The sequence below is a fragment of the Pseudophryne corroboree genome, chromosome 8, assembly GCF_028390025.1.
Source record: "Pseudophryne corroboree isolate aPseCor3 chromosome 8, aPseCor3.hap2, whole genome shotgun sequence".
Lineage (NCBI taxonomy): Eukaryota > Metazoa > Chordata > Amphibia > Anura > Myobatrachidae > Pseudophryne > Pseudophryne corroboree.
Window position 1 is genome coordinate 277,066,901 of NC_086451.1, and position 18,402 is coordinate 277,085,302.

The following is an 18,402-nucleotide window of genomic DNA, read 5'->3' on the forward strand; positions in this document are numbered from 1 at the left end:
CTGAGGAAGCCTGCGGTGTCAGGTGAAACTAGTTGATTGCGGAGCTATTGGATATGTCTGCCGGCAGATACAGCAACTGCATATACAAATCTGCATTCTCATAAGGGACTTTTATTTATACAGTTACCATACATATATATGCTTGCTTTTACCTGAGGGATAATTACTCCCATCCAGTGAATAAACCGCGTTTTTTAGCGTATCACTGGTACTCTTATATGTTAATTGTTGTGTGTATTTGTTTTGTGTATACCGGTATTAGGATCACTTCAGGGAAAAGTATACCCTTGGAAAAGTGTTCTCATGTGTTAATAAAATATTATATTTTAACTTTCATTGATTTTATGAATATTTTCATTTGAGCCCATATTGCCACTAAGTATTACTATATACCTAATTACATTAGCGCTGGGAGAAATCTTCTCTTTTTTCCGCTGCATATAATGTCACTGTATAGCACCCAGCCCCTGTCAATGAAGAGGAGTCGACTTTGGTGTCACTCCTCGTTGGGTGACACCTAGGTGCGGCCTGCACCCCTGTTGTGACATCACTGTGTATAGTTGAATGCAGAGATAGCAATAATACCTTATGCCAGCTACAGTTGTTTAGAAATTTAGTGTTGCCTACTAAGGGCAGTATCCAATTAGCTGCTGTAATTTACCGCAGCTAATTGACTCGCAAGGGGCTTTTCTATTAGCCCTGATGCTGGCATTTTTCGGGGATTAAACCAAATCTCCGATAAGTATGTATTTTTCCAGGATCACTGCTGCAAAAACACATAGGTCCAGTGGTCCACGGCTTTTCACGGGTAATTTTATACACGAAAAAAATGAGCTACAGTTGGACAGCCTGATAATGATCATCGGACAAAAATCGCTATAAAAGCCATTTTTTTCCATGCAAAAAATGACTAATAAATGGCTAATAGGATATCCCCTAAGATGTCTATTTCTAATGTCATCAGTTAGTTCATAGGGCTGATAAAATTGTGTGGCAAATATATCTATATTATGAGGAACCACTAATGGTTTTGTGCAGCCCCTCTCTTGGTAAATCAGGAACCAAAACAATAGTGTTAAGAGATTTAAAATTGATATATGATAATATCATGCAATAAAAACCAAGTCCTGAGTAAAGAACTTCAGGGGCCAGATGTAATGCAGTGCAAGACAACCAGAGCTCTGAGATTCCTGCCAAACTCATATGTGTTTTTAAAGCGGCAATCATGTATAATTCAAAACCAAACTGGTTTTGCCTTGTAAATGATTGCCGCTTTAAAAAAACATACGAGTTAGGATGGAATCTCAGAGCTCTGTCCGTCTTTGTCTTAATTACATCGAGCCCCATAATGATCTGTTCTACAATTCGTCTTTTTGTGTTTCAATTTTAGCCCAAATATCCTTCCATGATTCGCCTTTTTCAGATATAATTCAGCACGGTCAGACTTCCACTTTTTCTCTTAGACTCCCACAGAAATTTTCATCCGACAGGCTCCAAGAAATGGAAATCTACCATGAGTGTCCAGGACTGGATCTGCTGTCCTCCTGCTATGCCAAGCCTTTTTCAAAGTGCATGATATTATCCTATATCAATTTGAACTCTCTTAACTCTATTGTTTTGGTTCCAGATTTACCCAGAGAGGGGTTGCACAAAACCGTTATTTGTTCCACATAGTATCTATTTGCGGTACCATTTGGTGACCAACCAGGTTTTCAGCTGTCCCTCATTTGAAGCGCAATCTTATCAATTGTATATGTCTACTTTGTTCATCGGTCTTCCATCAGTTTGCCCTGCTATTTCGTCCACACATATTCTTTCTACAACAAGACTGACTGGAGCAGACACCCTGCAGACTACACAATCTCAATTATTTAATTAAGAGCAAATGCAAGAGTAAAGGTTGCTGGATGACTAACTTGGATTAATCTTGGGTGTGCAGAGTCGGGAAGTAGTACTGCTCTTGCATATAATGCTTTACATATTGAATGAACTCATTTCAGCATATATGAAAGGTCAGTGTGTGTGCAGTACTTTTCTTGCATTATTTAACAGCTGCTAATTAGAATAAGCAAGTATGCTAGTAAATAAGGCTGCAATACTTCAGAACGTATGCTGTGGCACATTAGTTCTCTTTGAGGACAGTACTAAAAGCATTGCACAAGATTCACACTTGACATCCCTGCTCCCCATGTTACTGTACTGTATGCACATGACGCCTACTTTGTAACCAATTAAGTCTTATGTACTGTACTTTTATTCACTTGAAAAGAATTAAAGGCTTACACACTGATATATTTAGTTGGTAAGATCTATGTTAATGAAAAGAGATTCAACTGTTCAGGTTATACGTCTTGCTCTTGCTTGAAGGCTCTAATTACTAGATGTATTTTTAAACACCACACAATAAACACAAGATGACTGTACTGATGATTGTAATTCAAATGCAATTACATGTTACACATTTCTAGACTGGTAAAAAACAAAGCATCTACAGTAATCCTACAATTTATACATCCCAACAATCCCAACTATCCCAAGACAGCCTCATTTTGGCAGTCGGAGGGGCTTGGCCAGTCACAAAGGGGGCATGGCATAACTACAAGTGGATGGGTAGATTCTGCTTTATTTGGATACATCAGGGGCATGGCCTATTTTGCCTAGCTTTTGTAATGGAGACTGTTGGGAGTTTTGCCACATAATAAATTGCATTGTTCACTGGCAAATAGTTTTGTTCATGCAAATGCAGTCTATTTGCCAGAAACCTGTAACATCACTGAGGCACTTCATAACTAGTACTCCTGAGATGTTGACTCCAAGTGAATTAATAAGCTATATTTACTTACAATGTGTCCACATATTCCATAATACTGTACTATCATTATTGTTACACAAAGGCCTATTTTCATTCATCCCATTGTGGCTACACAAGGAGCATGTTCTGCTTTTATGTAACTGGGCGCTGTCAGGGGAACCCCACATTGTGGGCGGCTTTGTTATTGTGTGAACAGCCCAGCCAGATATAACCTGGTGCTAGTTATGGCTTTTATGGGGGACCCAACCCTGTGTGTACTCCACATTGCTGGTAACTAAACCAGGTTATAAGCAGTGGTGCTGGCTATGTTTTTAGAGGGCAACCTAATTCTTTTCAAATATTTATTTAATTACTTGTTATTTATACACCAGTCATCATCATCAATTTAATGATGATAACTTGCATATCTTTACTCTGCCTTCATCATTGTACAATTCAAGCGAATCCACTTGAGACTGCACAATTGTACAGTATTTTGATTTGTATGCAACTGCGACTATACACAGCACTTCGGAACTTGTACTGGAAATAAGCTGTGGCTGCCACATTGACGTCACTAGGTGTATGTGGGCTGCACTGGGTGACACCATCCAAGGAGGTGACACCAAAATAGCAGAGAGAGTTGCTATGTTATTTTGATGTCACCCCTAAGAGACCCCAGTGTGACAAGAATGAGGGTGCAAACCAACAAAATGCCCCAGAGCAGGGGTCTTGGCTTCATGAGCACCTGGCCACCTCCCTTTTGGCATGCATGAGAAATCCACATGGCCGCACTGGGTGTCACCACCCATAGTAATGTCACTGCTTCTAATAGTGATTAGTTCAAGCAAAAAATATCTTTTTTAAAAATAAAAACCTGCTATGTAAGAAAGAGACAAAGATCTTTAGTTGTAGAATTGACTGATATTTTTCCTTTGCTTACAGTACCTTGTTTTAAAGCATATACAATGCTTGTTGCAGATATATTAGTTGTGGTGACAACATTTTCTCTGTTTGAAGTGTCTAGCTCGACCCGAGTGGATTTCTCCATGTCGCTGTAGAAACTGCTGACTTCTCCAGTTGGAAAGGTTGCATTTGTTAAATGTCCTTCAAGGTCATACCTTAAAATAGTACAAGAAAACACATAAATGACATTAGCTTTCTAAAAGTGACCGATGTTTAATTTCCATCCATTTTATTATTTTTTTCCTTTTTTATTTTTAATAAAACTCAGTTTACAAAAACAAAGCTTTTAAATGTATTCATATTTTTTTATGACAATGGTTTGATAAACCAATTACTGTATGCTATAGACTGAAAAGTATAGCTCTATTTATGTAATAGTAACAGTGAAAGAGAGGACTCAGAGATATTGATTTACAAATATTATGGCTTAACCATATCAGAATTTATACATTTCTTCTGGTTTTACAAATTGCTTGCCAAGTATTCACACCAAACTTGCAACAATAAAACCAGATAGCTTTATTATTACCAGTTATTATTTATATAGCGCACACATAGGAGGTTATTCAGTGCTTTTTAGCAGCATTTGCAATCCTTTCTATCGCATACTGGGGTCACCCATCACAGGGCAAGGCCACCCAGAATGCTGAAATGATTGCCCAGCGGCTGCGGTCACAGTAACTGTGGACGACCTCCTGCAGCTGCAGCTAGGCTGCGTATGGCGGAGGTCCACCACCATTTTTTAGATCGGAGCGGCTGCATGTGACGTCACGCTGCTGCCCAAAAACACAGCTGAACCACCCCCGTTTTCTTTTCGCTTCCCCTGCAATGCTCCGTCGCCACATCCCCCCAACCTCCCAGCGAACACCTCTGCCTGTCAATCAGACAGAGGAGTTCACAGCCAATGCGTTAAAATGGCATTGGCTGCTAGCGAACGCGTAGGATGGGACTTGTCTGTACCCACTAGCACCACCAGTGGGGTTATTGCTGTTGCATCGATTGGCAATGCAACCTGAATAACCCCCATAGCCCACAGCACTTTATAGAGAATATTTGGCCATTCACTTAAGTCCCTGCCCCAGTGGAGTTTACAATCTAGGGCCCAAAGGTATTAAACCTAAACAAGAGATAAAGTGGAACCGGTTGGCTGGTTGGATGGTACGATAATGAACCAGCCAATCAGACCCTAACTGTCATTTTTCAAACACTGGGCAGATGTATTAACCTGGAGAAGGCATAAGGAAGTGTTAAACCAGTGATAAGTGCAAGGTGATAAACGCACCCGCCTATCAGCTCCTAACTGTTAATTTACATATTGGAGCTTATTGGCTGGTATGTATATCACCTTGTACTTATCACTGGTTTATCACTTCCTTATGCCTTCTCCAGGTTAATACATCTGCCCCACTGCAACATGGCAGTTAGGAAACTGATTGGCTGTTCATTTATCACTCTTTATCCGTCTCTACTTTATCTCCTGTTAAGGCTTAATACATTTGGGCCTATATTTCCTATCACATTTACACGCTAATGTTAATTTTGTCGGGAGCCAATTAATCTACCGGTATATTTTTGGATTGTGGGAGGAAACTGGTGTACCCGGAGGAAACCCACGCAAGCACAGGGAGTATATACAAACCCCACACAGTTAAGGTCATGATGGGAACCAAGCCCATAACCTCAATGTTGAGCAGTAATTCTAACTAGAGATGTGCACCGGAAATTTTTCGGGTTTTGTGTTTTGGTTTTGGGTTCGGTTCCGTGGCCGTGTTTTGGGTTCGAACGCGTTTTGGCAAACCCTCACCGAATTTATAATAATATATATAGTATGCTGCTGTATGACATATTATATATTTGTTTAGCCGTATATGTTACTATCTATTAGTGATGTGCACCGGACATTTTTCGGGATTTGTGTTTTGGTTTTGGATTTGGTTCCGCGGCCGTGTTCTGGATTCGGACGCGTTTTGGCAAAAACTCCCTGAAAATTTTTTGTCGGATTCTGGTGTGTTTTGGATTCATTGTTTTTTTTTTCAAAAAACCCTAAAAAACAGCTTAAATCATAGAATTTGGGGGTCATTTTGATCCCAAAGTATTATTAACCTCAATAACCATAATTTCCACTCATTTTCAGTCTATTCTGAACACCTCACACCTCACAATATTATTTTTAGTCCTAAAATTTGCACCGAGGTCGCTGGATGACTAAGCTCAGCGACCCAAGTGGCCGACACAAACACCTGGCCCATCTAGGAGTGGCACTGCAGTGTCACGCAGGATGGCCCTTCCAAAAAACACTCCCCAAACAGCACATGACGCAAAGAAAAAAAGAGGCGCAATGAGGTAGCTGTGTGAGTAAGCTAAGCGACCCTAGTGGCCGACACAAACACCTGGCCCATCTAGGAGTGGCACTGCAGTGTCAGGCCGGATGGCCCTTCCAAAAAATACTCCCCAAACAGCACATGACTCAAAGAAGAAAAAAAAGAGGCGCAATGAGGTAGCTGTGTGACTAAGATAAGTGACCCTAGTGGCCGACACAAACACCTGGCCCATCTAGGAGTGGCACTGCAGTGTCATGCAGGATGGCCCTTCCAAAAAACACTCCCCAAACAGCACATGACGCAAAGAAAAATGAAAGAAAAAAGAGGTGCAAGATGGAATTGTCCTTGGGCCCTCCCACCCACCCTTATGTTGTATAAACAGGACATGCACACTTTAACCAACCCATCATTTCAGTGACAGGGTCTGCCACACGACTGTGACTGAAATGACGGGTTGGTTTGGACCCCCACCAAAAAAGAAGCAATTAATCTCTCCTTGCACAAACTGGCTCTACAGAGGCAAGATGTCCACCTCATCATCATCCTCCGATTCATCACCGTGTACACCCCCCTCCTCACAGATTATCAATTCGTCCCCACTGGAATCCACCATCACAGCTCCCTGTGTACTTTGTGGAGGCAATTGCTGCTGGTGAATGTCTCCATGGAGGAATTGATTATAATTCATTTTAATGAACATCATCTTCTCCACATTTTCTGGAAGTAACCTCGTACGCCGATTGCTGACAAGGTGAGCGGCGGCACTAAACACTCTTTCGGAGTACACACTTGTGGGAGGGCAACTTAGGTAGAATAAAGCCAGTTTGTGCAAGGGCCTCCAAATTGCCTCTTTTTCCTGCCAGTATACGTACGGACTGTCTGACGTGCCTACTTGGATGCGGTCACTCATATAATCCTCCACCATTCTTTCAATGGTGAGAGAATCATATGCAGTGACAGTAGACGACATGTCCGTAATCGTTGTCAGGTCCTTCAGTCCGGACCAGATGTCAGCATCAGCAGTCGCTCCAGACTGCCCTGCATCACCGCCAGTGGGTGGGCTCGGAATTCTGAGCCTTTTCCTCGCACCCCCAGTTGTGGGAGAATGTGAAGGAGGAGATGTTGACAGGTCGCGTTCCGCTTGACTTGACAATTTTCTCACCAGCAGTTCTTTGAACCCCTGCAGACTTGTGTCTGCCGGAAAGAGAGATCCAAGGTAGGTTTTAAATCTAGGATCGAGCACGGTGGCCAAAATGTAGTGCTGTGATTTCAACAGATTGACCACCCGTGAATCCTTGTTAAGCGAATTAAGGGCTCCATCCACAAGTCCCACATGCCTAGCGGAATCGCTCAGTGTTAGCTCCTCCTTCAATGTCTCCAGCTTCTTCTGCAAAAGCCTGATGAGGGGAATGACCTGACTCAGGCTGGCAGTGTCTGAACTGACTTCACGTGTGGCAAGTTCAAAAGGTTGCAGAACCTTGCACAACGTTGAAATCATTCTCCACTGCACTTGAGACAGGTGCATTCCACCTCCTATATCGTGGTCAGTTGTATAGGCTTGAATGGCCTTTTGCTGCTCCTCCAACCTCTGAAGCATATAGAGGGTTGAATTCCACCTCGTTACCACTTCTTGCTTCAGATGATGGCAGGGCAGGTTCAGGCGTTTTTGGTGTTGCTCCAGTCTTCTGTACGTGGTGCCTGTACGCCGAAAGTGTCCCGCAATTCTTCTGGCCACCGACAGCATCTCTTGCATGCCCCTCTCGTTTTTTAAATAATTCTGCACCACCAAATTCAAGGTATGTGCAAAACATGGGACGTGCTGGAATTTGCCCATATTTAATGCACACACAATATTGCTGGCGTTGTCCGATGCCACAAATCCACAGGAGAGTCCAATTGGGGTAAGCCATTCTGCGATGATCTTCCTCAGTTGCCGTAAGAGGTTTTTAGCTGTGTGCGTATTCTGGAAAGCGGTGATACAAAGCGTAGCCTGCCTAGGAAAGAGTTGGCGTTTGCGAGATGCTGCTGCTGGTGCCGCCGCTGCTGTTCTTGCGGCGGGAGTCAATACATCTACCCAGTGGGCTGTCACAGTCATATAGTCCTCAGTCTGCCCTGCTCCACTTGTCCACATGTCCGTGGTTAAGTGGACATTGGGTACAACTGCATTTTTTAGGACACTGGTGAGTCTTTTTCTGAGGTCTGTGTACATTTTCGGTATCGCCTGCCTAGAGAAATGGAACCTAGATGGTATTTGGTACCGGGGACACAGTACCTCAATCAAGTCTATAGTTGGCTCTGCAGTAATGATGGATACCGGAACCTCGTTTCTCACCGCCCAGGATGCCAAGGCCTCAGTTATCTGCTTTGCAGCAGGATGACTGCTGTGATATTTCATCTTCCTCGCAAAGGACTGTTGGACAGTCAATTGCTTGGTGGAAGTAGTAAAAGTGGTCTTACGACTTCCCCTCTGGGATGACCATCAACTCCCAGCAGCAACAACAGCAGCGCCAGCAGCAGTAGGCGTTACACGCAAGGATGCATCGGAGGAATCCCAGGCAGGAGAGGACTCGTCAGAATTGCCAGTGACATGGCCTGCAGGACTATTGGCATTCCTGGGGAAGGAGGAAATTGACACTGAGGGAGTTGGTGGGGTGGTTTGCGTGAGCTTGGTTACAAGAGGAAGGGATATACTGGTCAGTGGACTGCTTCCGCTGTCGCCCAAAGTTTTTGAACTTGTCACTGACTTATGATGAATGCGCTGCAGGTGACGTATAAGGGAGGATGTTCCAAGGTGGTTAACGTCCTTACCCCTACTTATTACAGCTTGACAAAGGCAACACACGGCTTGACACCTGTTGTCCGCATTTCTGTTGAAATACTTCCACACCGAAGAGCTGATTTTTTTGGTATTTTCACCAGGCATGTCAATGGCCATATTCCTCCCACGGACAACAGGTGTCTCCCCGGGTGCCTGACTTAAACAAACCACCTCACCATCAGAATCCTCCTTGTCAATTTCCTCCCCAGCGCCAGCAACACCCATATCCTCCTCATCCTGGTGTACTTCAACACTGACATCTTCAATCTGACTATCAGGAACTGGACTGCGGGTGCTCCTTCCAGCACTTGCAGGGGGCGTGCAAATGGTGGAAGGCGCATGCTCTTCACGTCCAGTGTTGGGAAGGTCAGGCATCGCAACCGACACAATTGGACTCTCCTTGTGGATTTGTGATTTCGAAGAACGCACAGTTCTTTGCTGTGCTTTTGCCAGCTTAAGTCTTTTCATTTTTCTAGCGAGAGGCTGAGTGCTTCCATCCTCATGTGAAGCTGAACCACTAGCCATAAACATAGGCCAGGGCCTCAGCCGTTCCTTGCCACTCCGTGTGGTAAATGGCATATTGGCAAGTTTACGCTTCTCCTCCGACGATTTTATTTTAGGTTTTTGAGTCCTTTTTTTACTGATATTTTGTGTTTTGGATTTTACATGCTCTGTACTATGACATTGGGCATCGGCCTTGGCAGACGATGTTGATGGAATTTCATCGTCTCGGCCATGACTAGTGGCAGCAGCTTCAGCACGAGGTGGAAGTGGATCTTGATCTTTCTCTATTTTTGGAACCTCAACATTTTTGTTCTCCATATTTTAATAGGCACAACTAAAAGGCACCTCAGGTAAACAATGGAGATGGATGGATACTAGTATACTTATGGATGACGAGTGACTGACGACACAGAGGTAGCTACAGCCGTGGACTACCATACTGCGTCTGCTAGTATAGAGATGATAATGATATAAAAAATATATATATATCACTACTGCAGGTATATATAATATAATGACGGACCTGCTGGACACTGTCAGCAGACTCCTAAACTACTAGTATGAAGAAGATAGAAAAAAAACCCCCACCACAGGTAGGTATACAATTATGGACGAGCACTGACGACACAGAGGTAGCTACAGCCGTGGACTACCGTACTGCGTCTGCTAGTATAGAGATGATAATGATATAAAAAATATATATATATCACTACTGCAGGTATATATAATATAATGACGGACCTGCTGGACACTGTCAGCAGACTCCTAAACTACTAGTATGAAGAAGATAGAAAAAAAACCCCCACCACAGGTAGGTATACAATTATGGACGAGCACTGACGACACAGAGGTAGCTACAGCCGTGGACTACCGTACTGCGTCTGCTAGTATAGAGATGATAATGATATAAAAAATATATATATATCACTACTGCAGGTATATATAATATAATGACGGACCTGCTGGACACTGTCAGCAGACTCCTAAACTACTAGTATGAAGAAGATAGAAAAAAAAACCCCACCACAGGTAGGTATACAATTATGGACGAGCACTGACGACACAGAGGTAGCTACAGCCGTGGACTACCGTACTGCGTCTGCTAGTATAGAGATGATAATGATATAAAAAATATATATATATCACTACTGCAGGTATATATAATATAATGACGGACCTGCTGGACACTGTCAGCAGACTCCTAAACTACTAGTATGAAGAAGATAGAAAAAAAAAACCCCACTACAGGTAGGTATACAATTATGGACGAGCACTGACGACACAGAGGTAGCTACAGCCGTGGACTACCGTACTGCGTCTGCTAGTATAGAGATGATAATGATATAAAAAATATATATATATCACTACTGCAGGTATATATAATATAATGACGGACCTGCTGGACACTGTCAGCAGACTCTTAAACTACTAGTATGAAGAAGATAGAAAAAAAAACCCACCACAGGTAGGTATACAATTATGGACGAGCACTGATGACACAGAGGTAGCTACAGCCGTGGACTACCGTACTGCGTCTGCTAGTATAGAGATGATAATGATATAAAAAATATATATATATCACTACTGCAGGTATATATATAATATAATGACGGACCTGCTGGACACTGTCAGCAGACTCCTAAACTACTAGTATGAAGAAGATAGAAAAAAAAACCCCACCACAGGTAGGTATACAATTATGGACGAGCACTGACGACACAGAGGTAGCTACAGCCGTGGACTACCATACTGCGTCTGCTAGTATATAGATGATAATGATATAAAAATTATATATATATCACTACTGCAGGTATATATAATATAATGACGGACCTGCTGGACACTGTCAGCAGACTCCTAAACTACTAGTATGAAGAAGATAGAAAAAAAAAACCCACCACAGGTAGGTATACAATTATGGACGAGCACTGACGACACAGAGGTAGCTACAGCCGTGGACTACCGTACTGCGTCTGCTAGTATAGAGATGATAATGATATAAAAAATATATATATATATATATCACTACTGCAGGTATATATAATATAATGACGGACCTGCTGGACACTGTCAGCAGACTCCTAAACTACTAGTATGAAGAAGATAGAAAAAAAAACCCCACCACAGGTAGGTATACAATTATGGACGAGCACTGACGACACAGAGGTAGCTACAGCCGTGGACCACCGTACTGCGTCTGCTAGTATAGAGATGATAATGATATAAAAAATATTTATATATCACTACTGCAGGTATATATAATATAATGACGGACCTGCTGGGCACTGTCAGCAGACTCCTAAACTACTAGTATGAAGAAGATAGAAAAAAAAACCCCACCACAGGTAGGTATACAATTATGGACGAGCACTGACGACACAGAGGTAGCTACAGCCGTGGACTACCATACTGCGTCTGCTAGTATATAGATGATAATGATATAAAAATTATATATATATCACTACTGCAGGTATATATAATATAATGACGGACCTGCTGGGCACTGTCAGCAGACTCCTAAACTACTAGTATGAAGAAGATAGAAAAAAAAACCCCACCACAGGTAGGTATACAATTATGGACGAGCACTGACGACACAGAGGTAGCCACAGCCGTGGACTACCGTACTGCGTCTGCTAATATAGAGATGATAAAGATGATAGAGATGAACAAAAAAAATATAACACTACTGCAGGTAAATATTTATATAATATAATGAATGACGGACCTGCTGGACACTGTCAGCAGAATGCGTTTATAGAATAAAAAAAAAAAACACCACAGGAGTGTTTAACTTTTTCAGGCAAACAATATACTGGTGGTCACTGGTCAGTCACACTGGCAGCAAAAGTGTGCACTGTACTCCTGCTATAACTGCACCCCAGTCTCCCCCACAATTCAGCTGTGTGAGCAGTGAGCACTCAGCACAGTCAGATATACATAGATATATCATGCAGCACACTGAGGCTGAGCACAGATATGGTATGGAGCGTTTTTTTCAGGCAGAGAACGGATTAAAAAAAAATAGCAAAACTCTGCACTGACTGTACTCCTCCTAACAGCTCTCCCCAATCCTCCCCACAATAAGCTAAGCAGCAATCAGATCAACTAACTACTAACAGTAACTAAAAACGGAGAGGACGCCAGCCACGTCCTCTCCCTATCAATCTCAATGCACGTGTGAAAATGGCGGCGACGCGCGGCTCCTTATATAGAATCCGAGTCTCGCGATATAATTCGAGCCTCGCGAGAATCCTACAGCGGGATGATGACGTTCGGGCACGCTCGGGTTAGCCGAGCAAGGCGGGAAGATCCGAGTCTGCCTCGGACCCGTGTAAAAAGGTTGAAGTTCGGGGGTGTTCGGATTCCGAGGAACCGAACCCGCTCATCTCTAATTCTAACCATTACACTGTCTGTGCTGCTTTCAGTTTAGACGTAATTTGACAATATCCAATAGTGCGCTTATAGGCATCACAACATGCATTTGGACAGTGACATATAATTTCAGATCCCCTGTAGATCCCCACATGGATTAACAGCCAGGAGATACTTCACTAACCACTCTTGTGATGTCATCAGATAGAAAGTGAATGTCATAACCTTGCTTTGAAATGAGATGTGCCTCCTGAATGTAAACCGTAATTAAATATATTTGTTGTAGCCTATTGTTCAGCATTTTATTTATATGTTGTTGCATGCTACTGTAACCTATAAGATTGTGTCTGCAATAAATTATCATGAGAGTGATAATAACATTATTTGTAACACAGAAACATGCACTGTATTTACTTATGGGTGGTCTTCAGTTTGCCGGCTGTCGGGATCCGGGTGCACAGTATACCGGCGGCGGACTCTCGACACCCGGCATACCGACACTTTTTCTCCCTCTTGGGGGTCCACGACTAACCTGGAGGGAGAATAGATCGCGCCTCCGTGCCTGCAGCATGGCGAGCGCAGCGTGGTGAGCACAGCGAGCCCGCAAGGGGCTCATTTGCGCTCTCGCCCAGCTGTCAGTATGCCGGCGCTGGTATGCTGACATACCCTACTACACCCTTTACTTAGGTCACATTTTTTTTAAATAATATTTTATGTGCATTCTGCAAAGAACAGAACATGCATTGATTTAAGATGAACAAATGTCAGATGTGATCAGATCTAGTACTAGGATGTGAATACTGCATTAAACCAAATTAACTGTTTGGTTGGATTCTGATTATCATAGTGTGTGAACACATACAGGCCAATTCTACACTGCTTTAATTAGTGTTACAAGGTAATAGGGTTTAGGGGGACATTTACTAAGCAGTGATAAGAGCGGAGAAGTGAGCCAGTGGAGAAGTTGCATACTATAAAATGATACAGAGCTGCTGATTGGTTGATGGGGCAACTTCTCCACTTGCATACTTCTCCACTCTTATAACTGCTTAGTAAATGTCCCCCTTAATCTCTGGAGTCTCACCTTACTTTGAGCCAGCATCTTCACCAGGAAATGCTTTTACACACAAATCACATATCTTCCAGCTCTTTGAAACACAGTTCATAGAAAGGTCTGAATGGCTGGCATTCACTTTAGCTCATCTAACAAAGGAAATAATCTACCGTTGTATCTCACATTCATATACCAGTGTATTAGCTTTAGAGTGTTTGATTTATTTAATGCATTGCTGTTTCAGGGAAATCAATAAACCTGAACGTGTAAATATAGGTTGCTGCAATTTGCTTAAGAGGTTACAGTAGTTTATAAGATGCTGATGCCATTCTTCAAGTCTACCACTAGAGAGCACTGCTTAACCAGTGAAGATAATAAAATCTTGTTCAATGCATAATGCGCAGAGTGAAAATCAACATGTGAACACATATATATATATATATATATATATACATATATATATATATACCCAATGTGAAGTTATATTTGAATAGTTTAAAGTTAACAATGCTGAAGTGTAATAATAACTCAGAACATATAATGGTAGTCAGTGATACGTACAATAAATACTGTGTGACTATGACACACTATATAGGGATCATTAATTGATTATCACTTATTACAATATGTGTACAAGATAACAACATGAATCAAAAGAAATTTTTTATGCCTTTATATCAAAATATTCCTGGTGCAAGATAAGAAAACCTAAGCTTTTGCCTATAATTTATTACGAACAGGGACAGATTAACAATAATAATAATAATAATAATAGTTTGATTCAGTTCTTTTTTTTGTAGAAAAATAGGTTCACAAACTCCCAGGGGTGGGCAGCGGTGGTTGGAGCTGTGGGCAATGTGGGCGGAGCTACTTCGGACAAGGCACCTTTGTAAGAATAAAGAATTTTCCTAGAAAAAAATAAAGAATTTGCACGCACCTGTGCCAAAAAAGTGGACGTGACCTTACTACAAGAGGCATGGCCTTGCAGGAAAAGACTACCTTATACCCCAGTTTTGCAACCTGCACCCCCAGACATTGGTCACCACAGGAATAAAAATCCTGATATATACCCTTACATTTTGCTATTTTTCCTCCTTATAGTAACGGCCATAACACAATATGACACACACCATAATGCCCATTACACATTATTCCACACACCATAATGCCCATTTCACTTTATGCCACACACCGTAATGGCCATTACACAATATGCCACACACCATAATGGCCATTTCACATTATGCCACACACCTTAATGCCCATTACACAATATGCCACACACCGTAATGCACATTTCACATTATGCCACACACCATAATGCCCATTACACAATATGCCATGCACCATAATGGCCATTATACACCCCGTAATGCCCATTATACATTATGCAACACACCGTAATGCCCATTATACATTATGCCACATGCTGTAATGCCCATTACACATTATGCCACACACAGTTATGCCCCTGACACCATTTTATGCCCCACACACAATAATGCCCCTTACAAATTATGCCCCACAATAAGGCTTCTAATTTGTTTTAAGTTACCGGCTCATTGTCATGAGTCCCATGCTCATTGTCAGGGGCTTCATTCTCCTAGCCAAGGGTTTCATGCTAATTGCCAGGGGTTTCATGCTCTGGGTTCCATGCTCATTGCCAGGAGTCTCATGTCATGCTTGTTGCCAGGGGTTTCATGCTCATTGCCAGGGGCTACTGCTCGAGGGTTTCATGCTCATTGTCAGGGGTTTCATGCTCACTTCCAGGGGTCTCCTTCTCATTCTCAGGGGTCTCCTGCTCGTTGCATGGGTTTCATGCTCATTGTTAGGGATTTCCTGCTCGTTGCCAAGGGGTTTCCTGCTCATTGAAAGGTGCTCCTGCTCATTATTAAAGGGTCTCCTGCTCATTTTAAAGGGGTCTCATGCTCATTGCCAAGGAATTTTGCGGGAGAAGATGCATTTTGGGTCGCCCTCAATAGTTTAGCCGGATTTAGCCGCTTTATGCATCTAAACCTGCTGCTATGGGCGTGATCAGCACAATAGTGGGGAACATTTGTATATCGCCCCCGGCAATTTCCCCCATCACTTTAGATGGAAGATCAGGGGCGATAACATTTGAATCTCGCCCTTGGTGTCCCTCAGTCCTTTAGTTTATAGTGTACCTTATGGTCAGTAGCGCACGCAGGGGGGGTTCCGAGTACCCAGAAACCCCCCCCCCCCGATAGACCAAATTCTTTTTTCGGAAACACTCTTGTCAGTGGCCAGATCCTCACCCGCTGACGTCAGGAAGCAGTGGTATCATCACGTGGCCAGTATTGCGTGGTCAGAGTCAGATACAGGAGCAGCAGCTGTGGCGGTGTCACTGTAGTGATGGGCCTGCAGCCGGCGCTATATTGTGCTCAGTGATGCGATCAGCACCCAGTTACTGCTACGCTTACGGCCTGCAGAAGCGGCATATGCCTGGTCCTGTCCGTCTCCTCCACATTCCTGTGCTTCTCTTCCCCGCCATCTTCATGGCTTCCCCCTACAGACATGCATGAGGTGCCCTTCTTATTGCTGTATGCCTTCTGTTTTGCCTCATGTGAAGTAATTTTACTTTGTGTGCCATCCTGTGCTAGTATAGTATAGTGTTGTCACCGATGTGTTTTTAATGTGCTGTAGATTAGTTTTGTTATTCTTTTTCAAATGTATAATGCATTTAAATATCATAAATTATTAAACTCTTTTGTATTTTACATATTTAATTGACTGATTTTGTATTTATTATAGCAGCAGCATCAATAATTATACATGCGTTTGTCACAAAACACATAGCAAAAAATAAACACAAATTTTATTTATTTTGCGACAAACACTGTCACCCAATGATGAATAAAGTAAATAGCACCCTCCCCTGTATTCCACATTCCTCTTTATATATTCTTTTATTAGGACATATGTACATTTATTTAGGAAGGGCATTTGCTATACTTAACAGAGTGCGAGACTCATATACAGTATATATATAATATGCGTGTGCAGTGGCGTAAGTTCGTCACAGTCGCCCGGAGGAAAGATAAATATTGGTGCTATGTATGTATATGCGCGTGTGTGTGTGTGTGTGTGTGTGTGTGTGTTTGTGTGTGTGTATGGAGTGTTCTGAAAAAAAATTATATAATCTATTTATAAATTTAATTGTCTTTTATTTTAAATCACACATTTCTTAGCAGTCATAACCAGGATTAGAACCCATGACCTGTTACACTGGAAGCAGACACCTTACTGATGGAGCTATTTACTCCTGTAGAGGAAGCATGAGAATTCTTACTATATGAAGTTACGTGTAATTGTCAGAGAAGTATCTTCATATAGTTAAAATTCTCATGTTTCCTATACAGGAGCAAACAGATTCATCAGTAAGGTGTCTGCTTCCAGTGTAATAGGTTGTGGTTTCTAATCCTGCGTATGACACCTGTGAAATGAGTATATTCCATATAATAAAGAGGGTGTGATTTGTACAGTGCAGGGACCAGTGAGGAAGTCTGCCACTGAAAAGACAGCAACAGCTATCAATTAACTTAATTCAATGGTGTCACAGAATGGGAGGAGAGGTGACCCCCTTCAGAGCAGGAGCCCGGCGGCAGATGACTCTGTTGCCTCCCAGAGTTCTGCCTCTGTGCGTGTGTGTGTATGTATATATATCATTGTACATACACAGCAAGCAGTTGGCTGCACTCACGGACATAAAACAGGTCAGGAGACAGGTCATTTCAATGTTTCAATTTTAGCCACAAATCCCGGAGAGAGCAGCCAGAATTTCGGCATGTATGGGTTGGGGGTCGAGAGTAAAGGTTTAGGGTTGAGGGGGGCCCACAGAGATTTCAGTATACTGGGCCCCAAGATTTCTGTAACAGACTTTGTTTTATCGGGCGTGGTGCCACAGATGTAGTTAAATAGGTTTATAAAAGCACACAAACAATATAACAATATTTTACTAAAATATAAAAGATAAACCTCACTAATTTAAGACCAAGTATGACAGTGAAGGAAAATCATAACTGCATTTGCTACACTTCACTTTTATCTATTTAAATATGTGCCTCAGAAGACGCACACTTCAGCACCCATAGAAAGGTTTTCCACGACATCACATTACATGCAAAGCAGAACATTCTTTTCACTAATAGCCCAGAGTGTATGAGACAAATAAAATGGTAGTTACCACAGTCTTTATGTTTTCTTATAATTTTCTTCTTTTTTTTTCATTGTTCTTTATCTACTATGTAGAAATAATAGAATAGTGGATGTTTGATATGTATGCTAAGTACATGATCAGGGGCTAATTTTTTTAGTTGGATCTATATTTGTTTAGCGGAAATTATGATTTTCTGTCCTGAGCATAGGCACAAGACAGACATATACTGTACATATGTCAATATACAGATTCAGAAGCATCTTATATGTGTGATCACTTCTGCTTAGAAAGGCCAGGTAAGAAAAGGAGTGGGAGTATACATGTTATCAAATAACAACATTGTATCAATATAGTAAATAGCCACTAAATCAGACAGATGTGTCCACTTACATTGTT

General features: G+C 42.1%; 1 protein-coding gene across 4 annotated transcripts in view; it reads right to left on the minus strand.

Annotated features, from left to right (window-relative positions):
* The window catches only part of TENM1 (teneurin transmembrane protein 1), a 1,080,468-nt gene that overhangs the window by 44,430 nt on the left and 1,017,636 nt on the right, over positions 1 to 18,402 (minus strand). For all 4 annotated transcript variants that reach the window (XM_063937256.1, XM_063937254.1, XM_063937255.1 and 1 more), the window contains one exon: positions 3,740 to 3,912. In XM_063937256.1, the coding sequence (XP_063793326.1) occupies positions 3,740 to 3,912 (173 nt within the window). The remainder of the gene's footprint in view (positions 1 to 3,739; positions 3,913 to 18,402) is intronic.